The sequence below is a fragment of the Heptranchias perlo genome, unplaced genomic scaffold, assembly GCF_035084215.1.
Source record: "Heptranchias perlo isolate sHepPer1 unplaced genomic scaffold, sHepPer1.hap1 HAP1_SCAFFOLD_326, whole genome shotgun sequence".
NCBI lineage: Eukaryota > Metazoa > Chordata > Chondrichthyes > Hexanchiformes > Hexanchidae > Heptranchias > Heptranchias perlo.
The window spans coordinates 247,501-271,507 of record NW_027139338.1 but is presented as its reverse complement, the minus strand read 5'-3'; the positions used below and the strand labels follow the sequence as shown (position 1 = coordinate 271,507).

The 24,007-nt window shown below is 63.7% G+C and overlaps 1 protein-coding gene across 2 annotated transcripts in view; it reads left to right on the top strand.

Annotated features, from left to right (window-relative positions):
• Positions 1 to 24,007, top strand: part of LOC137311313 (uncharacterized) — a 44,568-nt gene that overhangs the window by 14,773 nt on the left and 5,788 nt on the right. For both annotated transcript variants that reach the window (XM_067978603.1, XM_067978602.1), the window contains exons 5-8: positions 8,800 to 8,895; positions 12,504 to 12,599; positions 14,943 to 15,038; positions 22,095 to 22,190. In XM_067978603.1, coding sequence (XP_067834704.1) covers positions 8,800 to 8,895; positions 12,504 to 12,599; positions 14,943 to 15,038; positions 22,095 to 22,190 — 384 coding nt within the window. The remainder of the gene's footprint in view (positions 1 to 8,799; positions 8,896 to 12,503; positions 12,600 to 14,942; positions 15,039 to 22,094; positions 22,191 to 24,007) is intronic.

The window sequence follows — 24,007 nt, the reverse complement described above, 5'->3', positions numbered from 1 at the left end:
AGTGTATCACTGGACACCCCACACTCCCCCTCCAGGGCCCACGGGTCACGATAGGCCCCGAGTGTATCACTGGACACCCCACACTCCCTCTCCAGGGCCCACGGGTCACGATAGGCCCCGAGTGTATCACTGGACACCCCACACTCCCTCTCCAGGGCCCACGGGTCACGATAGGCCCCGAGTGTATCACTGGACACCCCACACTCCCTCTCCAGGCCCACGGGTCACGATAGGCCCCGAGTGTATCACTGGACTCCCCACACTCCCTCTCCAGGGCCCACGGGTCACGATAGGCCCCGAGTGTATCACTGGACTCCCCACACTCCCTCTCCAGGGCCCACGGGTCACGATAGGCCCCGAGTTTGTCACTGGACACCCCACACTCCCTCTCCAGGGCACACGGGTCACGATAGGCCCCGAGTGTATCACTGGACACCCCACACTCCCTCTCCAGGGCCACGGGTCACGATAGGCCCCGAGTGTATCACTGGACACCCCACACTCCCTCTCCAGGGCCCACGGGTCGCGATAGGCCCCGAGTGTATCACTGGACACCCCACACTCCCTCTCCAGGGCCCACGGGTCGCGATAGGCCCCGAGTGTATCACTGGACACCCCACACTCCCTCTCCAGGGCCCACGGGTCACGATAGGCCCCGAGTGTATCACTGGACACCCCACACTCCCTCTCCAGGGCCCACGGGTCACGATAGACCCCGAGTTTGTCACTGGACACCCCACACTCCCTCTCCAGGGCACACGGGTCACGATAGGCCCCGAGTGTATCACTGGACACCCCACACTCCCTCACCAGGGCCCACGGGTCACGATAGACCCCGAGTGTATCACTGGACACCCCACACTCCCTCTCCAGGGCCACGGGTCACGATAGGCCCCGAGTGTATCACTGGACACCCCACACTCCCTCTCCAGGGCCCACGGGTCGTGTTAGGCCCCGAGTGTTTCACTGGACACCCCACACTCCCTCTCCAGGGCCACTGGGTCACGATAGGCCCCGAGTGTATCACTGGACACCCCACACTCCCTCTGCAGGGCACACGGGTTGAGATAGGCCCCGAGTGTATCACTGGACACCCCACACTCCCACTCCATGGCCCACGGGTCACGAGAGGCCCCGAGTGTATCACTGGACACCCCATACTCACTTTCCAGGGCCCACGGGTCACGATAGGCCCAGAGTGTATCACTGGACTCCCCTCACTCCCTCTCCAGGGCCCACGGGTCACGATAGGTCCCGAGTGTATCACTGCACACCCCTCACTCCCTCTCCAGGGCCCACGGGTCACGATAGGCCCCGAGTGTATCACTGGACTCCCCTCTCTCCCTCTCCAGGGCCCACGGGTCACGATAGGCCCCGAGTGTATCACTGGACACCCCACACTCCCTCTCCAGGGCCCATGGGTCACGATAGGCCCCGAGTGTATCACTGGACACCCCACACTCCCCCTCCAGGGCCCACGGGTCACGATAGGCCCCGAGTGTATCGCTGGACTCCCCACACTCCCTCTCCAGGGCCCACGGGTCACGATAGGGCCCGAGTGTATCACTGGACACCCCACACTCCCTCTCCAGGGCCCACGGGTCACGATAGGCCCCGAGTGTATCACTGGACTCCCCACACTCCCTCTCCAGGGCCCACGGGTCACGATCGGCCCCGAGTGTATCACTGGACACCCCACACTCCCTCTCCAGGACCCACGGGTCACGATAGGCCCCGAGTGTATCACTGGACACCCCACACTCCCTCTCCAGGGCCCACGGGTGACGATAGGCCCCGAGTGTATCACTGGACACCCCACACTCCCTCTCCAGGGCCCACGGGTCACGATAGGCCCCGAGTGTATCACTGGACACCCCACACTCCCTCTCCAGGGCCCACGGGTCACGATAGGGCCCGAGTGTATCACTGGACACCCCACACTCCCTCTCCAGGGCCCACGGGTCACGATAGGGCCCGAATGTATCACTGGACACCCCACACTCCCTCTCCAGGGCCCACGGGTCACGATAGGCCCCGAGTGTATCACTGGACACCCCACACTCCCTCTCCAGGGCCCACGGGTCACGATAGGCCCCGAGTGTATCACTGGACACCCCACACTCCCTCTCCAGGGCCCACGGGTCACGATAGACCCCGAGTGTATCACTGGACACCCCACACTCCCTCTCCAGGGCCCACGGGTCACGATAGGCCCCGAGTGTATCACTGGACACCCCACACTCCCTCTCCAGGGCCCACGGGTCACGATAGGCCCCGAGTGTATTACTGGACACCCCACACTCCCTCTCCAGGGCCCACGGGTCACGATAGGCCCCGAGTGTATCACTGGACTCCCCACACTCCCTCTCCAGGGCCCACGGGTCACGATAGGCCCCGAGTGTATCACTGGACACCCCACACTCCCTCTCCAGGGCCCACGGGTCACGATAGGCCCCGAGTGTATCACTGGACACCCCACACTCCCTCTCCAGGCCCACGGGTCACGATAGGCCCCGAGTGTATCACTGGACTCCCCACACTCCCTCTCCAGGGCCCACGGGTCACGATAGGCCCCGAGTGTATCACTGGACTCCCCACACTCCCTCTCCAGGGCCCACGGGTCACGATAGGCCCCGAGTTTGTCACTGGACACCCCACACTCCCTCTCCAGGGCACACGGGTCACGATAGGCCCCGAGTGTATCACTGGACACCCCACACTCCCTCTCCAGGGCCACGGGTCACGATAGGCCCCGAGTGTATCACTGGACACCCCACACTCCCTCTCCAGGGCCCACGGGTCGCGATAGGCCCCGAGTGTATCACTGGACACCCCACACTCCCTCTCCAGGGCCCACGGGTCGCGATAGGCCCCGAGTGTATCACTGGACACCCCACACTCCCTCTCCAGGGCCCACGGGTCACGATAGGCCCCGAGTGTATCACTGGACACCCCACACTCCCTCTCCAGGGCCCACGGGTCACGATAGACCCCGAGTTTGTCACTGGACACCCCACACTCCCTCTCCAGGGCACACGGGTCACGATAGGCCCCGAGTGTATCACTGGACACCCCACACTCCCTCACCAGGGCCCACGGGTCACGATAGACCCCGAGTGTATCACTGGACACCCCACACTCCCTCTCCAGGGCCACGGGTCACGATAGGCCCCGAGTGTATCACTGGACACCCCACACTCCCTCTCCAGGGCCCACGGGTCACGATAGGCCCCGAGTGTATCACTGGACACCCCACACTCCCTCTCCAGGGCCCACGGGTCGTGTTAGGCCCCGAGTGTTTCACTGGACACCCCACACTCCCTCTCCAGGGCCACTGGGTCACGATAGGCCCCGAGTGTATCACTGGACACCCCACACTCCCTCTGCAGGGCACACGGGTTGAGATAGGCCCCGAGTGTATCACTGGACACCCCACACTCCCACTCCATGGCCCACGGGTCACGAGAGGCCCCGAGTGTATCACTGGACACCCCATACTCACTTTCCAGGGCCCACGGGTCACGATAGGCCCCGAGTGTATCACTGGACACCCCACACTCCCTCTCCAGGGCCCACGGGTCACGATAGGCCCCGAGTGTATCACTGGACTCCCCTCACTCCCTCTCCAGGGCCCACGGGTCACGATAGGTCCCGAGTGTATCACTGCACACCCCTCACTCCCTCTCCAGGGCCCACGGGTCACGATAGGCCCCGAGTGTATCACTGGACTCCCCTCTCTCCCTCTCCAGGGCCCACGGGTCACGATAGGCCCCGAGTGTATCACTGGACACCCCACACTCCCTCTCCAGGGCCCATGGGTCACGATAGGCCCCGAGTGTATCACTGGACACCCCACACTCCCCCTCCAGGGCCCACGGGTCACGATAGGCCCCGAGTGTATCGCTGGACTCCCCACACTCCCTCTCCAGGGCCCACGGGTCACGATAGGGCCCGAGTGTATCACTGGACACCCCACACTCCCTCTCCAGGGCCCACGGGTCACGATAGGCCCCGAGTGTATCACTGGACTCCCCACACTCCCTCTCCAGGGCCCACGGGTCACGATCGGCCCCGAGTGTATCACTGGACACCCCACACTCCCTCTCCAGGGCCCACGGGTCACGATAGGCCCCGAGTGTATCACTGGACACCCCACACTCCCTCTCCAGGGCCCACGGGTCACGATAGGGCCCGAGTGTATCACTGGACACCCCACACTCCCTCTCCAGGGCCCACGGGTCACGATAGGGCCCGAATGTATCACTGGACACCCCACACTCCCTCTCCAGGGCCCACGGGTCACGATAGGCCCCGAGTGTATCACTGGACACCCCACACTCCCTCTCCAGGGCCCACGGGTCACGATAGGCCCCGAGTGTATCACTGGACACCCCACACTCCCTCTCCAGGGCCCACAGGTCACGATAGACCCCGAGTTTATCACTGGACACCCCACACTCCCTCTCCAGGGCCCACGGGTCACGATAGGCCCCGAGTGTATCACTGGACACCCCACACTCCCTCTCCAGGGCCCACGGGTCACGATAGGCCCCGAGTGTATTACTGGACACCCCACACTCCCTCTCCAGGGCCCACGGGTCACGATAGGCCCCGAGTGTATCACTGGACTCCCCACACTCCCTCTCCAGGGCCCACAGGTCGCGATAGGCCCCGAGTGTATCACTGGACACCCCACACTCCCCCTCCAGGGCCCACGGGTCACGATAGGCCCCGAGTGTATCACTGGACACCCCACACTCCCTCTCCAGGGCCCACGGGTCACGATAGGCCCCGAGTGTATCACTGGACACCCCACACTCCCTCTCCAGGGCCCACGGGTCACGATAGGCCCCGAGTGTATCACTGGACACCCCACACTCCCTCTCCAGGCCCACGGGTCACGATAGGCCCCGAGTGTATCACTGGACTCCCCACACTCCCTCTCCAGGGCCCACGGGTCACGATAGGCCCCGAGTGTATCACTGGACTCCCCACACTCCCTCTCCAGGGCCCACGGGTCACGATAGGCCCCGAGTTTGTCACTGGACACCCCACACTCCCTCTCCAGGGCACACGGGTCACGATAGGCCCCGAGTGTATCACTGGACACCCCACACTCCCTCTCCAGGGCCACGGGTCACGATAGGCCCCGAGTGTATCACTGGACACCCCACACTCCCTCTCCAGGGCCCACGGGTCGCGATAGGCCCCGAGTGTATCACTGGACACCCCACACTCCCTCTCCAGGGCCCACGGGTCGCGATAGGCCCCGAGTGTATCACTGGACACCCCACACTCCCTCTCCAGGGCCCACGGGTCACGATAGGCCCCGAGTGTATCACTGGACACCCCACACTCCCTCTCCAGGGCCCACGGGTCACGATAGACCCCGAGTTTGTCACTGGACACCCCACACTCCCTCTCCAGGGCACACGGGTCACGATAGGCCCCGAGTGTATCACTGGACACCCCACACTCCCTCACCAGGGCCCACGGGTCACGATAGACCCCGAGTGTATCACTGGACACCCCACACTCCCTCTCCAGGGCCACGGGTCACGATAGGCCCCGAGTGTATCACTGGACACCCCACACTCCCTCTCCAGGGCCCACGGGTCACGATAGGCCCCGAGTGTATCACTGGACACCCCACACTCCCTCTGCAGGGCACACGGGTTGAGATAGGCCCCGAGTGTATCACTGGACACCCCACACTCCCACTCCATGGCCCACGGGTCACGAGAGGCCCCGAGTGTATCACTGGACACCCCATACTCACTTTCCAGGGCCCACGGGTCACGATAGGCCCCGAGTGTATCACTGGACACCCCACACTCCCTCTCCAGGACCCACGGGTCACGATAGGCCCCGAGTGTATCACTGGACACCCCATACTCCCTTTCCAGGGCCCACGGGTCACGATAGGCCCCGAGTGTATCACTGGACTCCCCACACTCCCTCTCCAGGGCCCACGGGTCGCGATAGGCCCCGAGTGTATCACTGGACACCCCACACTCCCTCTCCAGGGCCCACGGGTCACGATAGGCCCCGAGTGTATCACTGGACACCCCACACTCCCTCTCCAGGGCCCACGGGTCACGATAGGCCCCGAGTGTATCACTGGACACCCCACACTCCCCCTCCAGGGCCCACGGGTCACGATAGGTCCCGAGTGTTTCACTGGACACCCCACACTTCCTCTCCAGGGCCCACGGGTCACGATAGGGCCCGAGTGTATCACTGGACACCCCACACTCCCCCTCCAGGGCCCACGGGTCACGATAGGTCCCGAGTGTATCACTGGACACCCCACACTCCCTCTCCAGGGCCCACAGGTCACGATAGGTCCCGAGTGTATCACTGGACACCCCACACTCCCTCTCCAGGGCCCACGGGTCACGATAGGCCCCGAGTGTATCACTGGACACCCCACACTCCCTCTCCAGGGCCCACGGGTCGCGATAGGTCCCGAGTGTATCACTGGACTCCCCACACTCCCTCTCCAGGGCCCACGGGTCACGATAGGCCCCGAGTGTATCACTGGACTCCCCACACTCCCTCTCCAGGGCCCACGGGTCACGATAGGCCCCGAGTGTATCACTGGACTCCCCACACTCCCTCTCCAGGGCCCACGGGTCACGATAGGCCCCGAGTGTATCACTGGACACCCCACACTCCCTCTCCAGGGCCCACGGGTCACGAGAGGCCCCGAGTGTATCACTGGACACCCCACACTCCCTCTCCAGGGCCCACAGGTCACGATAGGCCCCGAGTGTATCACTGGACACCCCACACTCCCTCTCCAGGGCCCACGGGTCACGATAGGCCCCGAGTGTATCACTGGACACCCCACACTCCCTCTCCAGAGCCCACGGGTCACGATAGGCCCCGAGTGTATCACTGGACACCCCACACTCCCTCTCCAGGGCCCACGGGTCACGATAGGCCCCGAGTGTATCACTGGACACCCCACACTCCCTCTCCAGGGCCCACGGGTCACGATAGGGCCCGCGTGTATCACTGGACACCCCACACTCCCTCTCCAGGGCCCACGGTCACGATAGGCCCCGAGTGTATCACTGGACACCCCACACTCCCTCTCCAGGCCCACGGGTCACGATAGGCCCCGAGTGTATCACTGGACACCCCACACTCCCTCTCCAGGGCCCACGGGTCACGATAGACCCCGAGTTTGTCACTGGACACCCCACACTCCCTCTCCAGGGCACACGGGTCACGATAGGCCCCGAGTGTATCACTGGACACCCCACACTCCCTCTCCATGGTCCACGGGTCACGATAGGCCCCGAGTGTATCACTGGACTCCCCACACTCCCTCTCCAGGGCCCACGGGTCACGATAGGCCCCGAGTGTATCACTGGACACCCCACACTCCCTCTCCAGGGCCACGGGTCACGATAGGCCCCGAGTGTATCACTGGACACCCCACACTCCCTCTCCAGGGCCCACGGGTCACGATAGACCCCGAGTGTATCACTGGACACCCCACACTCCCTCTCCAGGGCCCACGGGTCACGATAGGGCCCGAGTGTATCACTGGACACCCCACACTCCCTCTCCAGGGCCACTGGGTCACGATAGGCCCCGAGTGTATCACTGGACACCCCACACTCCCTCTGCAGGGCACACGGGTTGAGATCGGCCCCGAGTGTATCACTGGACACCCCACACTCCCACTCCATGGCCCACGGGTCACGAGAGGCCCCGAGTGTATCACTGGACACCCCATACTCACTTTCCAGGGCCCACGGGTCACGATAGGCCCCGAGTGTATCACTGGACACCCCACACTCCCTCTCCAGGACCCACGGATCACGATAGGCCCCGAGTGTATCACTGGACACCCCATACTCCCTTTCCAGGGCCCACGGGTCACGATAGGCCCCGAGTGTATCACTGGACTCCCCACACTCCCTCTCCAGGGCCCACGGGTCGCGATAGGCCCCGAGTGTATCACTGGACACCCCACACTCCCTCTCCAGGGCCCACGGGTCACGATAGGCCCCGAGTGTATCACTGGACACCCCACACTCCCTCTCCAGGGCCCACGGGTCACGATAGGCCCCGAGTGTATCACTGGACTCCCCACACTCCCTCTCCAGGGCCCACGGGTCACGATAGGCCCCGTGTGTATCACTGGACACCCCACACTCCCTCTCCAGGGCCACTGGGTCACGATAGGCCCCGAGTGTATCACTGGACTCCCCACACTCCCTCTCCAGGGCCCACAGGTCACGATAGGCCCCGTGTGTATCACTGGACACTCCACACTCCCTCTCCAGGGCCCACGGGTCACGATAGGCCCCGAGTGTGTCACTGGACACCCCACACTCCCTCTCCAGGGCCCACTGGTCACTCCAGTGTCGGTGAATCGTCTGTTCTCGACTGAGGGGAGTGGGAAGCTGTGACTGAGGGGAGTGGGATGTCGTTTTTATGGGGAGTTGGATATTGTCACTGAGGGGAGTGGGATGTCGTTTTTATGGGGAGTTGGATATTGTCACTGAGGGGAGTGGGATGTAGTTACTGAGGGGAGTGGGATGTGGTGACTGAGGGGAGTGGGATGTGGTGACTGAGGGGAGTGGGATGTAGTGACTGAGGGGAGTGGGATGTTGTGACTGAGGGGAGTGGGATAGAGTGACTGAGGGGAGTGGGATTGGATGATTATGGGTTATATTAAGACCGGTGTCTCCCATTCTCCGGACTCCAGTCCCAGCCCGATGACCTGTCCGTGTGTTCTCCACTCCTGCACTCTCCCATGTTTCTGTCCCTTTATTACAGATCCAGAGACATCCACAAGTCAGGGACCCGAGGAACAAACGACTCTAGAATCCGCTGAGAGTCCGTCCTCGATCCCAGCGGGGTCTGCAGACTCAGGTATCAGTCTTGTGGGTTCATTCAAACAGACTCTTCACCCAATGGGACTCCTGAAATGCTCAGTCCCTGAGAATCACCCAGTCTCAAACCGAGGGGAGTGGGAAGCTGTGACTGAGGGGAGTGGGATGTAGTGACTGAGGGGAGTGGGATTGGAGACTGAGGGCAGTGGGATGCCGTGACTGAGGGCAGTGGGATGCCGTGACTGAGGGCAGTGGGATGCCGTGACTGAGGGCAGTGGGATGCCGTGACTGAGGGGAGTGGGATGCCGTGACTGAGGGGAGTGGGATGCCGTGACTGAGGGGAGTGGGATGCCGTGACTGAGGGGAGTGGGATGCCGTGACTGAGGGGAGTGGGATGCCGTGACTGAGGGGAGTGGGATGCCGTGACTGAGGGGAGTGGGATGCCGTGACTGAGGGGAGTGGGATGCCGTGACTGAGGGGAGTGGGATGCCGTGACTGAGGGGAGTGGGATGCCGTGACTGAGGGGAGTGGGATGCCGTGACTGAGGGGAGTGGGATGCCGTGACTGAGGGGAGTGGGATGCCGTGACTGAGGGGAGTGGGATGCCGTGACTGAGGGGAGTGGGATGCCGTGACTGAGGGGAGTGGGATGCCGTGACTGAGGGGAGTGGGATGCCGTGACTGAGGGGAGTGGGATGCCGTGACTGAGGGGAGTGGGATGCCGTGACTGAGGGGAGTGGGATGCCGTGACTGAGGGGAGTGGGATGCCGTGACTGAGGGGAGTGGGATGCCGTGACTGAGGGGAGTGGGATGCCGTGACTGAGGGGAGTGGGATGCCGTGACTGAGGGGAGTGGGATGCCGTGACTGAGGGGAGTGGGAAGCCGTGACTGAGGGGAGTGGGAAGCCGTGACTGAGGGGAGTGGGATGGAGGGTCTGAGGGGAGTGGGATGGAGGGTCTGAGGGGCGTGGGATGGAGGGTCTGAGGGGAGTGGGATGGAGGGTCTGAGGGGAGTGGAATGTCGTTACTGAGGGGAGTGGGATGTAGTGACTGAGGGGTGTGGGACGCAGTGACTGAGGGGAGTGGGACGGAGGGTCTGAGGGGAGTGGGACGGAGGGTCTGAGGGGAATGAGACGGAGGGTCTGAGGGGAGTGGGACGCGGTGACTGAGGGGAGTGGGACGCGGTGACTGAGGGGAGTGGGACGCGGTGACTGAGGGGAGTGGGACGCGGTGACTGAGGGCAGTGGGACGCGGTGACTGAGGGCAGTGGGACGCAGTGACTGAGGGGAGTGGGACGCAGTGACTGAGGGGAGTGGGACGCAGTGACTGAGGGGAGTGGGACGCAGTGACTGAGGGGAGTGGGACGCAGTGACTGAGGGGAGTGGGACGCAGTGACTGAGGGGAGTGGGACGCAGTGACTGAGGGGAGTGGGACGCAGTGACTGAGGGGAGTGGGACGCAGTGACTGAGGGGAGTGGGACGCAGTGACTGAGGGGAGTGGGACGCAGTGACTGAGGGGAGTGGGACGCAGTGACTGAGGGGAGTGGGACGCAGTGACTGAGGGGAGTGGGACGCAGTGACTGAGGGGAGTGGGACGCAGTGACTGAGGGGAGTGGGACGCAGTGACTGAGGGGAGTGGGACGCAGTGACTGAGGGGAGTGGGACGCAGTGACTGAGGGGAGTGGGACGCAGTGACTGAGGGGAGTGGGACGCAGTGACTGAGGGGAGTGGGACGCAGTGACTGAGGGGAGTGGGACGCAGTGACTGAGGGGAGTGGGACGCAGTGACTGAGGGGAGTGGGACGCAGTGACTGAGGGGTGTGGGACGCAGTGACTGAGGGGTGTGGGACGCAGTGACTGAGGGGAGTGGGACGGAGGGTCTGAGGGGAGTGGGACGGAGGGTCTGAGGGGAGTGGGACGGAGGGTCTGAGGAGAGTGGGACGGAGGTTCTGAGGGGAGTGGGACGGAGGGTCTGAGGGGAGTGGGACGGAGGGTCTGAGGGGAGTGGGACGCAGTGACTGAGGGGAGTGGGACGGAGGATCTGAGGGGAGTGGGACGCAGTGACTGAGGGGAGTGGGACGCAGTGACTGAGGGGAGTGGGACGCAGTGACTGAGGGGAGTGGGACGCAGTGACTGAGGGGAGTGGGACGCAGTGACTGAGGGGAGTGGGACGCAGTGACTGAGGGGAGTGGGACGCAGTGACTGAGGGGAGTGGGACGCAGTGACTGAGGGGAGTGGGACGCAGTGACTGAGGGGAGTGGGACGCAGTGACTGAGGGGAGTGGGACGCAGTGACTGAGGGGAGTGGGACGCAGTGACTGAGGGGAGTGGGACGCAGTGACTGAGGGGAGTGGGACGGAGGGTCTGAGGCGAGTGGGACGGAGGGTCTGAGGCGAGTGGGACGGAGGGTCTGAGGGGAGTGGGACGGAGGGTCTGAGGGGAGTGGGACGGAGGGTCTGAGGGGAGTGGGACGGAGGGTCTGAGGGGAGTGGGACGGAGGGACTGAGGGGAGTGGGGCGCAGTGGCTGAGGGGAGTGGGGCGCAGTGGCTGAGGGGAGTGGGGCGCAGTGGCTCTGGGGAGTGGGGCGCAGTGGCTGAGGGGAGTGGGACGGAGGGACTGAGGGGAGTGGGACGGAGGGACTGAGGGGAGTGGGACGGAGTGACTGAGGCGAGTGGGACGGAGGGACTGAGGGGAGTGGGACGCAGTGACTGAGGGGAGTGGGACGGAGGGACTGAGGGGAGTGGGACGGAGGGACTGAGGGGAGTGGGACGGAGGGACTGAGGGGAGTGGGACGCAGTGACTGAGGGGAGTGGGACGCAGTGACTGAGGGGAGTGGGACGGAGGGACTGAGGGGAGTGGGACGCAGTGACTGAGGGGAGTGGGGCGCAGTGGCTATGGGGAGTGGGGCGCAGTGGCTGAGGGGAGTGGGACGGAGGGACTGAGGGGAGTGGGAAGCTGTGACTGAGGGGAGTGGGACGCAGTGACTGAGGGGAGTGGGACGGAGGGACTGAGGGGAGTGGGACGCAGTGACTGAGGGGAGAGGGGCGCAGTGACTGAGGGGAGTGGGCGCAGTGACTGAGGGGAGTGGGGCGCAGTGGCTGAGGGGAGTGGGGCGCAGTGGCTATGGGGAGTGGGGCGCAGTGGCTGAGGGGAGTGGGACGGAGGGTCTGAGGGGAGTGAGACGGAGGGTCTGAGGGGAGTGGGACGGAGGGTCTGAGGGGAGTGGGACGCAGTGACTGAGGGCATTGGGACGCAGTGACTGAGGGCAGTGGGACGCAGTGACTGAGGGCAGTGGGACGCAGTGACTGAGGGCAGTGGGACGCAGTGACTGAGGGCATTGGGACGCAGTGACTGAGGGCAGTGGGACGCAGTGACTGAGGGCAGTGGGACGCAGTGACTGAGGGCAGTGGGACGCAGTGACTGAGGGGAGTGGGAAGCTGTGACTGAGGGGGAGTGGGAAGCTGTGACTGAGGGGAGTGGGATGTAGTGACTGAGGGGAGTGGGATGCAGTGTCTGAGGGGAGTGGGATTGGATGATTCTGGGTGATATTAAGACCGGTGTCTCCCGTTCTCCGGACTCCAGTACCAGCCCGATGACCTGCCCGTGTGTTCTCCACTCCTGCACTCTCCCATGTTTCTGTCCCTTTATTACAGATCCAGAGACTTCAACAAGTCAGGGACCCGAGGAACAAACGACTCGAGAATCCGCTGAGAGTCCGTCCTCTATCCCAGCGGGGTCTCCAGACTCAGGTATCAGTCTTGTGGGTTCATTCAAACAGACTCTTCACCCAATGGGACTCCTGAAATGCTCAGTCCCTGAGAATCACCCAGTCTCAAACCGAGGGGAGTGGGAAGCTGTGACTGAGGGGAGTGGGATGTAGTGACTGAGGCGAGTGGGATTGGAGACTGAGGGCAGTGGGATGCCGTGACTGAGGGCAGTGGGATGCCGTGACTGAGGGGAGTGGGATGCCGTGACTGAGGGGAGTGGGATGCCTTGACTGAGGGGAGTGGGACGCCGTGACTGAGGGGAGTGGGACGCCGTGACTGAGGGGAGTGGGACGCCGTGACTGAGGGGAGTGGGACGCCGTGACTGAGGGGAGTGGGACGCAGTGACTGAGGGGAGTTGGACGCAGTGACTGAGGGGAGTGGGACGCAGTGACTGAGGGGAGTGGGACGCAGTGACTGAGGGGAGTGGGACGCAGTGACTGAGGGGAGTGGGACGCAGTGACTGAGGGGAGTGGGACGCAGTGACTGAGGGGAGTGGGACGCAGTGACTGAGGGGAGTGGGACGCAGTGACTGAGGGGAGTGGGACGCAGTGACTGAGGGGAGTGGGACGCAGTGACTGAGGGGAGTGGGACGCAGTGACTGAGGGGAGTGGGACGCAGTGACTGAGGGGAGTGGGACGCAGTGACTGAGGGGAGTGGGACGCAGTGACTGAGGGGAGTGGGACGCAGTGACTGAGGGGAGTGGGACGCAGTGACTGAGGGGAGTGGGACGCAGTGACTGAGGGGAGTGGGACGCAGTGACTGAGGGGAGTGGGACGCAGTGACTGAGGGGAGTGGGACGCAGTGACTGAGGGGAGTGGGACGCAGTGACTGAGGGGAGTGGGACGCAGTGACTGAGGGGAGTGGGACGCAGTGACTGAGGGGAGTGGGACGCAGTGACTGAGGGGAGTGGGACGCAGTGACTGAGGGGAGTGGGACGCAGTGACTGAGGGGAGTGGGACGCAGTGACTGAGGGGAGTGGGACGCAGTGACTGAGGGGTGTGGGACGCAGTGACTGAGGGGTGTGGGACGCAGTGACTGAGGGGAGTGGGACGGAGGGTCAGAGGGGAGTGGGACGGAGGGTCAGAGGGGAGTGGGACGGAGGGTCAGAGGGGAGTGGGACGGAGGGTCAGAGGGGAGTGGGACGGAGGGTCAGAGGGGAGTGGGACGGAGGGTCTGAGGGGAGTGGGACGCAGGGTCTGAGGGGAGTGGGACGGAGGGTCTGAGGGGAGTGGGACGGAGGGTCTGAGGGGAGTGGGACGGAGGGTCTGAGGGGAGTGGGACGGAGGGTCTGAGGGGAGTGGGACGCAGTGACTGAGGGGAGTGGGACGGAGGGTCTGAGGGGAGTGGGACGGAGGGTCTGAGGGGAGTGGGACGCAGTGACTGAGGGGAGTGGGACGCAGTGACTGAGGGGAGTGGGACGCAGTGACTGAGGGGAGTGAGACGGAGGGTCTGAGGCGAGTGGGACGGAGGATCTGAGGGGAGTGGGACGGAGGGTCTGAGGGGAGTGGGACGGAGGGTCTGAGGGGAGTGGGACGGAGGGTCTGAGGGGAGTGGGACGGAGGGTCTGAGGGGAGTGGGACGGAGGGTCTGAGGGGAGTGGGACGGAGGGTCTGAGGGGAGTGGGACGGAGGGACTGAGGGGAGTGGGACGGAGGGACTGAGGGGAGTGGGGCGCAGTGACTGAGGGGAGTGGGGCGCAGTGACTGAGGGGAGTGGGGCGCAGTGACTGAGGGGAGTGGGGCGCAGTGGCTGAGGGGAGTGGGGCGCAGTGCCTATGGGGAGTGGGGCGCAGTGCCTATGGGGAGTGGGGCGCAGTGGCTGAGGGGAGTGGGACGGAGGGTCTGAGGGGAGTGGGACGGAGGGTCTGAGGGGAGTGGGACGGAGGGTCTGAGGGGAGTGGGACGGAGGGTCTGAGGGGAGTGGGACGGAGGGTCTGAGGGGAGTGGGACGGAGAGTCTGAGGGGAGTGGGACGGAGGGTCTGAGGGGAGTGGGACGGAGGGTCTGAGGGCATTGGGACGCAGTGACTGAGGGCATTGGGACGCAGTGACTGAGGGCAGTGGGACGCAGTGACTGAGGGCAGTGGGACGCAGTGACTGAGGGCAGTGGGACGCAGTGACTGAGGGCAGTGGGACGCAGTGACTGAGGGCAGTGGGACGCAGTGACTGAGGGGAGTGGGACGCAGTGACTGAGGGGAGTGGGATTGGATGATTGTCGGTTATATTAAGACCGGTGTCTCCCATTCTCCGGACTCCAGTACCAGCCCGATGACCTGTCCGTGTGTTCTCCACTCCTGCACTCTCCCATGTTTCTGTCCCTTTATTACAGATCCAGAGACATCCACAAGTCAGGGACCCGAGGAACAAACGACTCTAGAATCCGCTGAGAGTCCGTCCTCGATCCCAGCGGGGTCTGCAGACTCAGGTATCAGTCTTGTGGGTTCATTCAAACAGACTCTTCACCCAATGGGACTCCTGAAATACTCAGTCCCTGAGAATCACCCAGTCTCAAACCGAGGGGAGTGGGAAGCTGTGACTGAGGGGAGTGGGATGTAGTGACTGAGGCGAGTGGGATTGGAGACTGAGGGCAGTGGGATGCCGTGACTGAGGGCAGTGGGATGCCGTGACTGAGGGGAGTGGGATGCCGTGACTGAGGGGAGTGGGATGCCGTGACTGAGGGGAGTGGGATGCCGTGACTGAGGGGAGTGGGATGCCGTGACTGAGGGGAGTGGGATGCCGTGACTGAGGGGAGTGGGATGCCGTGACTGAGGGGAGTGGGATGCCGTGACTGAGGGGAGTGGGATGCCGTGACTGAGGGGAGTGGGATGCCGTGACTGAGGGGAGTGGGATGCAGTGACTGAGGGGAGTGGGATGCAGTGACTGAGGGGAGTGGGATGCAGTGACTGAGGGGAGTGGGATGCTGTGACTGAGGGGAGTGGGATGCTGTGACTGAGGGGAGTGGGATCTGTGACTGAGGGGAGTGGGAAGCTGTGACTGAGGGGAGTGGGAACTGTGACTGAGGGGAGTGGGATGCTGTGACTGAGGGGAGTGGGATGCTGTGACTGAGGGGAGTGGGATGCTGTGACTGAGGGGAGTGGGATGCTGTGACTGAGGGGAGTGGGATGCTGTGACTGAGGGGAGTGGGATGCTGTGACTGAGGGGAGTGGGATGCTGTGACTGAGGGGAGTGGGATGCTGTGACTGAGGGGAGTGGGATGCTGTGACTGAGGGGAGTGGGATGCTGTGACTGAGGGGAGTGGGATGCTGTGACTGAGGGGAGTGGGATGCCGTGACTGAGGGGAGTGGGATGCTGTGACTGAGGGGAGTGGGAAGCTGTGACTGAGGGGAGTGGGAAGCTGTGACTGAGGGGAGTGGGAAGCTGTGACTGAGGGGAGTGGGAAGCTGTGACTGAGGGGAGTGGGAAGCTGTGACTGAGGGGAGTGGGAAGCTGTGACTGAGGGGAGTGGGAAGCTGTGACTGAGGGGAGTGGGATGCTGTGACTGAGGGGAGTGGGATGCTGTGACTGAGGGGAGTGGGATGCTGTGACTGAGGGGAGTGGGATGCTGTGACTGAGGGGAGTGGGATGCTGTGACTGAGGGGAGTGGGAAGCTGTGACTGAGGGGAGTGGGAAGCTGTGACTGAGGGGAGTGGGAAGCTGTGACTGAGGGGAGTGGGAAGCTGTGACTGAGGGGAGTGGGAAGCTGTGACTGAGGGGAGTGGGAAGCTGTGACTGAGGGGAGTGGGAAGCTGTGACTGAGGGGAGTGGGAAGCTGTGACTGAGGGGAGTGGGAAGCTGTGACTGAGGGGAGTGGGAAGCTGTGACTGAGGGGAGTGGGAAGCTGTGACTGAGGGGAGTGGGAAGCTGTGACTGAGGGGAGTGGGAAGCTGTGACTGAGGGGAGTGGGAAGCTGTGACTGAGGGGAGTGGGAAGCTGTGACTGAGGGGAGTGGGAAGCTGTGACTGAGGGGAGTGGGAAGCTGTGACTGAGGGGAGTGGGAAGCTGTGACTGAGGGGAGTGGGAAGCTGTGACTGAGGGGAGTGGGAAGCTGTGACTGAGGGGAGTGGGAAGCTGTGACTGAGGGGAGTGGGAAGCTGTGACTGAGGGGAGTGGGAAGCTGTGACTGAGGGGAGTGGGAAGCTGTGACTGAGGGGAGTGGGAAGCTGTGACTGAGGGGAGTGGGAAGCTGTGACTGAGGGGAGTGGGAAGCTGTGACTGAGGGGAGTGGGAAGCTGTGACTGAGGGGAGTGGGAAGCTGTGACTGAGGGGAGTGGGAAGCTGTGACTGAGGGGAGTGGGAAGCTGTGACTGAGGGGAGTGGGAAGCTGTGACTGAGGGGAGTGGGATGGTGGGTCTGAGGGGAGTGGGATGGAGGGTCTGAGGGGAGTGGAATGTCGTTACTGGGGGGAGTGGGATGTCGTGACTGAGGGGTGTGGGACGCAGTGACTGAGGGGAGTGGGACGGAGGGTCTGAGGGGAGTGGGACGCAGTGACTGAGGGGTGTGGGACGCAGTGACTGAGGGGAGTGGGACGGAGGGTCTGAGGGGAGTGGGACGGAGGGTCTGAGGGGAGTGGGACGGAGTGTCTGAGGGGAGTGGGACGGAGTGTCTGAGGGGAGTGGGACGGAGTGTCTGAGGGGAGTGGGACGGAGTGTCTGAGGGGAGTGGGACGGAGTGTCTGAGGGGAGTGGGACGGAGTGTCTGAGGGGAGTGGGACGGAGTGTCTGAGGGGAGTGGGACGGAGTGTCTGAGGGGAGTGGGACGGAGTGTCTGAGGGGAGTGGGACGGAGTGTCTGAGGGGAGTGGGACGGAGTGTCTGAGGGGAGTGGGACGGAGTGTCTGAGGGGAGTGGGACGGAGTGTCTGAGGGGAGTGGGACGGAGTGTCTGAGGGGAGTGGGACGGAGTGTCTGAGGGGAGTGGGACGGAGTGTCTGAGGGGAGTGGGACGGAGTGTCTGAGGGGAGTGGGACGGAGTGTCTGAGGGGAGTGGGACGGAGTGTCTGAGGGGAGTGGGACGGAGTGTCTGAGGGGAGTGGGACGGAGTGTCTGAGGGGAGTGGGACGGAGTGTCTGAGGGGAGTGGGACGGAGTGTCTGAGGGGAGTGGGACGGAGTGTCTGAGGGGAGTGGGACGGAGTGTCTGAGGGGAGTGGGACGGAGTGTCTGAGGGGAGTGGGACGGAGTGTCTGAGGGGAGTGGGACGGAGTGTCTGAGGGGAGTGGGACGGAGTGTCTGAGGGGAGTGGGACGGAGTGTCTGAGGGGAGTGGGACGGAGTGTCTGAGGGGAGTGGGACGGAGTGTCTGAGGGGAGTGGGACGGAGTGTCTGAGGGGAGTGGGACGGAGTGTCTGAGGGGAGTGGGACGGAGTGTCTGAGGGGAGTGGGACGGAGTGTCTGAGGGGAGTGGGACGGAGTGTCTGAGGGGAGTGGGACGGAGTGTCTGAGGGGAGTGGGACGGAGTGTCTGAGGGGAGTGGGACGGAGTGTCTGAGGGGAGTGGGACGGAGTGTCTGAGGGGAGTGGGACGGAGTGTCTGAGGGGAGTGGGACGGAGTGTCTGAGGGGAGTGGGACGGAGTGTCTGAGGGGAGTGGGACGGAGTGTCTGAGGGGAGTGGGACGGAGTGTCTGAGGGGAGTGGGACGGAGTGTCTGAGGGGAGTGGGACGGAGTGTCTGAGGGGAGTGGGACGGAGTGTCTGAGGGGAGTGGGACGGAGTGTCTGAGGGGAGTGGGACGGAGTGTCTGAGGGGAGTGGGACGGAGTGTCTGAGGGGAGTGGGACGGAGTGTCTGAGGGGAGTGGGACGGAGTGTCTGAGGGGAGTGGGACGGAGTGTCTGAGGGGAGTGGGACGGAGTGTCTGAGGGGAGTGGGACGGAGTGTCTGAGGGGAGTGGGACGGAGTGTCTGAGGGGAGTGGGACGGAGTGTCTGAGGGGAGTGGGACGGAGTGTCTGAGGGGAGTGGGACGGAGTGTCTGAGGGGAGTGGGACGGAGTGTCTGAGGGGAGTGGGACGGAGTGTCTGAGGGGAGTGGGACGGAGTGTCTGAGGGGAGTGGGACGGAGTGTCTGAGGGGAGTGGGACGGAGTGTCTGAGGGGAGTGGGACGGAGTGTCTGAGGGGAGTGGGACGGAGTGTCTGAGGGGAGTGGGACGGAGTGTCTGAGGGGAGTGGGACGGAGTGTCTGAGGGGAGTGGGACGGAGTGTCTGAGGGGAGTGGGACGGAGTGTCTGAGGGGAGTGGGACGGAGTGTCTGAGGGGAGTGGGACGGAGTGTCTGAGGGGAGTGGGACGGAGTGTCTGAGGGGAGTGGGACGGAGTGTCTGAGGGGAGTGGGACGGAGTGTCTGAGGGGAGTGGGACGGAGTGTCTGAGGGGAGTGGGACGGAGTGTCTGAGGGGAGTGGGACGGAGTGTCTGAGGGGAGTGGGACGGAGTGTCTGAGGGGAGTGGGACGGAGTGTCTGAGGGGAGTGGGACGGAGTGTCTGAGGGGAGTGGGACGGAGTGTCTGAGGGGAGTGGGACGGAGTGTCTGAGGGGAGTGGGACGGAGTGTCTGAGGGGAGTGGGACGGAGTGTCTGAGGGGAGTGGGACGGAGTGTCTGAGGGGAGTGGGACGGAGTGTCTGAGGGGAGTGGGACGGAGGGTCTGAGGGGAGTGGGACGGAGGGTCTGAGGGGAGTGGGACGGAGGGTCTGAGGGGAGTGGGACGGAGGGTCTGAGGGGAGTGGGACGGAGGGTCTGAGGGGAGTGGGACGGAGGGTCTGAGGGGAGTGGGACGGAGGGTCTGAGGGGAGTGGGACGGAGGGTCTGAGGGGAGTGGGACGGAGGGTCTGAGGGGAGTGGGACGGAGGGTCTGAGGGGAGTGGGACGGAGGGTCTGAGGGGAGTGGGACGGAGGGTCTGAGGGGAGTGGGACGGAGGGTCTGAGGGGAGTGGGACGGAGGGTCTGAGGGGAGTGGGACGGAGGGTCTGAGGGGAGTGGGACGGAGGGTCTGAGGGGAGTGGGACGGAGGGTCTGAGGGGAGTGGGACGGAGGGTCTGAGGGGAGTGGGACGGAGGGTCTGAGGGGAGTGGGACGGAGGGTCTGAGGGGAGTGGGACGGAGGGTCTGAGGGGAGTGGGACGGAGGGTCTGAGGGGAGTGGGACGGAGGGTCTGAGGGGAGTGGGACGGAGGGTCTGAGGGGAGTGGGACGGAGGGTCTGAGGGGAGTGGGACGGAGGGTCTGAGGGGAGTGGGACGGAGGGTCTGAGGGGAGTGGGACGGAGGGTCTGAGGGGAGTGGGACGGAGGGTCTGAGGGGAGTGGGACGGAGGGTCTGAGGGGAGTGGGACGGAGGGTCTGAGGGGAGTGGGACGGAGGGTCTGAGGGGAGTGGGACGGAGGGTCTGAGGGGAGTGGGACGGAGGGTCTGAGGGGAGTGGGACGGAGGGTCTGAGGGGAGTGGGACGGAGGGTCTGAGGGGAGTGGGACGGAGGGTCTGAGGGGAGTGGGACGGAGGGTCTGAGGGGAGTGGGACGGAGGGTCTGAGGGGAGTGGGACGGAGGGTCTGAGGGGAGTGGGACGGAGGGTCTGAGGGGAGTGGGACGGAGGGTCTGAGGGGAGTGGGACGGAGGGTCTGAGGGGAGTGGGACGGAGGGTCTGAGGGGAGTGGGACGGAGGGTCTGAGGGGAGTGGGACGGAGGGTCTGAGGGGAGTGGGACGGAGGGTCTGAGGGGAGTGGGACGGAGGGTCTGAGGGGAGTGGGACGGAGGGTCTGAGGGGAGTGGGACGGAGGGTCTGAGGGGAGTGGGACGGAGGGTCTGAGGGGAGTGGGACGGAGGGTCTGAGGGGAGTGGGACGGAGGGTCTGAGGGGAGTGGGACGGAGGGTCTGAGGGGAGTGGGACGGAGGGTCTGAGGGGAGTGGGACGGAGGGTCTGAGGGGAGTGGGACGGAGGGTCTGAGGGGAGTGGGACGGAGGGTCTGAGGGGAGTGGGACGGAGGGTCTGAGGGGAGTGGGACGGAGGGTCTGAGGGGAGTGGGACGGAGGGTCTGAGGGGAGTGGGACGGAGGGACTGAGGGGAGTGGGACGCAGTGACTGAGGGGAGTGGGACGCAGTGACTGAGGGGAGTGGGACGCAGTGACTGAGGGGAGTGGGACGCAGTGACTGAGGGGAGTGGGACGCAGTGACTGAGGGGAGTGGGACGCAGTGACTGAGGGGAGTGGGACGCAGTGACTGAGGGGAGTGGGACGCAGTGACTGAGGGGAGTGGGACGCAGTGACTGAGGGGAGTGGGACGCAGTGACTGAGGGGAGTGGGACGCAGTGACTGAGGGGAGTGGGACGCAGTGACTGAGGGGAGTGGGACGCAGTGACTGAGGGGAGTGGGACGCAGTGACTGAGGGGAGTGGGACGCAGTGACTGAGGGGAGTGGGACGCAGTGACTGAGGGGAGTGGGACGGAGGGTCTGAGGGGAGTGGGACGGAGGGTCTGAGGGGAGTGGGACGGAGGGTCTGAGGGGAGTGGGACGGAGGGTCTGAGGGGAGTGGGACGGAGGGTCTGAGGGGAGTGGGACGGAGGGTCTGAGGGGAGTGGGACGGAGGGTCTGAGGGGAGTGGGACGGAGGGTCTGAGGGGAGTGGGACGGAGGGTCTGAGGGGAGTGGGACGGAGGGTCTGAGGGGAGTGGGACGGAGGGTCTGAGGGGAGTGGGACGGAGGGACTGAGGGGAGTGGGACGGAGGGACTGAGGGGAGTGGGACGGAGGGACTGAGGGGAGTGGGGCGCAGTGGCTGAGGGGAGTGGGGCGCAGTGGCTGAGGGGAGTGGGGCGCAGTGGCTGAGGGGAGTGGGGCGCAGTGGCTGAGGGGAGTGGGGCGCAGTGGCTGAGGGGAGTGGGGCGCAGGGTCTGAGGGGAGTGGGACGGAGGGTCTGAGGGGAGTGGGACGGAGGGTCTGAGGGGAGTGGGACGGAGGGTCTGAGGGGAGTGGGACGGAGGGTCTGAGGGGAGTGGGACGGAGGGTCTGAGGGGAGTGGGACGGAGGGTCTGAGGGGAGTGGGACGGAGGGTCTGAGGGGAGTGGGACGGAGGGTCTGAGGGGAGTGGGACGGAGGGTCTGAGGGGAGTGGGACGGAGGGTCTGAGGGGAGTGGGACGGAGGGTCTGAGGGGAGTGGGACGGAGGGTCTGAGGGGAGTGGGACGGAGGGTCTGAGGGGAGTGGGACGGAGGGTCTGAGGGGAGTGGGACGGAGGGTCTGAGGGCAGTGGGACGGAGGGTCTGAGGGCAGTGGGACGGAGGGTCTGAGGGCAGTGGGACGGAGGGTCTGAGGGCAGTGGGACGGAGGGTCTGAGGGCAGTGGGACGGAGGGTCTGAGGGCAGTGGGACGCAGTGACTGAGGGGAGTGGGATTGGATGATTGTCGGTTATATTGAGACCGGTGTCTCCCATTCTCCGGACTCCAGTCCCAGCCCGATGACCTGTCCGTGTGTTCTCCACTCCTGCACTCTCCCATGTTTCTGTCCCTTTATTACAGATCCAGAGACATCCACAAGTCAGGGACCCGAGGAACAAACGACTCGTGAATCCACTGAGAGTCCGTCCTCTATCCCAGCGGGGTCTGCAGACTCAGGTATCAGTCTCGTGGGTTCATTCAAACAGACTCTTCACCCAATGGGACTCCTGAAATGCTCAGTCCCTGAGAATCATCCAGTCTCAAACCGAGGGGAGTGGGATGCAGTGACTGAGGGGAGTGGGATGCAGTGACTGAGGGGAGTGGGATGCAGTGACTGAGGGGAGTGGGATGCAGTGACTGAGGGGAGTGGGATGTCGTGACTGTTCTCTCTCTCTCTCCTGTTCTCTCTCTCTCTCCTGTTCTCTCTCTCTCTCTCTCCTGTTCTCTCTCTCTGCTATTCTCTCTTTCACTCCTGATCCCGCTCTCTGCTGTTCTCTCTCTCTCTCTCCTGTTCTTTCTCTCCCTCCTGTTTTTTCTCTCCCTCCTGTTCTCTCTCTTTCTTTCCTGTTCTTTCTCTCCCTCCTGCTCTTTCTCTCCCTCCTGCTCTTTCTCTCCCTCCTGCTCTTTCTCTCCCTCCTGCTCTTTCTCTCCCTCCTGCTCTTTCTCTCCCTCCTGTTCTCTCTCTCCCTCCTGTTCTCTCTCTCCCTCCTGTTCTCTCTCTCCCTCCTGTTCTCTCTCTCCCTCCTGTTCTCTCTCTCCCTCCTGTTCTCTCTCTCCCTCCTGTTCTCTCTCTCCCTCCTGTTCTCTCTCTCCCTCCTGTTCTCTCTCTCCCTCCTGTTCTCTCTCTCCCTCCTGTTCTCTCTCTCCCTCCTGTTCTCTCTCTCCCTCCTGTTCTCTCTCTCCCTCCTGTTCTCTCTCTCCCTCCTGTTCTCTCTCTCCCTCCTGTTCTCTCTCTCCCTCCTGTTCTCTCTCTCCCTCCTGTTCTCTCTCTCCCTCCTGTTCTCTCTCTCTCCCTCCTGTTCTCTCTCTCCCTCCTGTTCTCTCTCTCCCTCCTGTTCTCTCTCTCCCTCCTGTTCTCTCTCTCCCTCCTGTTCTCTCTCTCCCTCCTGTTCTCTCTCTCCCTCCTGTTCTCTCTCTCCCTCCTGTTCTCTCTCTCCCTCCTGTCCTCTCTCTCCCTCCTGTCCTCTCTCTCCCTCCTGTCCTCTCTCTCCCTCCTGTCCTCTCTCTCCCTCCTGTCCTCTCTCTCCCTCCTGTCCTCTCTCTCCCTCCTGTCCTCTCTCTCCCTCCTGTTCTCTCTCTCCCTCCTGTTCTCTCTCTCCCTCCTGTTCTCTCTCCCTCCTTTTCTCCCTTTCACTCCTGATCCCTCTCTCTACTGTTGTCACCCTTTCTCCTTTTCTCTTTCTCCCTCTCCTATTTCTCTCTCTCCTGTTCTTTCTCTCTCTCTCCTGTTCTTACTCTCTCTCTCCTGTTCTTTCTCTCTCTCTCCTGCTCTCTCTCTCTCTCCTGTTCTCTTTCTCCCTCTCCTATTTCTCTCTCTCCTGTTCTCTCTCTCCTGTTCTATCCCTCTCTCCTGCTCTCTCTCTCTCCCCTGTTCTCTCTCTCTCCCCTGTTCTCTCTCTCTCTCTCCTGTTCTCTCTCTCTCTCTCTCTCCTATTTCTCTCTCTCTCCTGTTCTCTCTCTCTCTCTCCTGTTCTGTCTCTCTCTCCTGCTCGCTCTCTCTCCTGCTCTCTCTCTCTCCTGCTCTCTCTCTCTCCTGCTCTCTCTCTCTCCTGTTCTCTCTCTCTCCTGTTCTCTCTCTCTCCTGTTCTCTCTCTCCCTCCTGTTCTCTCTCTCCCTCCTGTTCTCTCTCCCCCTCCTGTTCTCTCTCTCCCTCCTGTTCTCTCTCTCCCTCCTGTTCTCTCTCTCCCTCCTGTTCTCTCTCTCTCCCTCCTGTTCTCTCTCTCTCCCTCCTGTTCTCTCTCTCCCTCCTGTTCTCTCTCTCCCTCCTGTTCTCT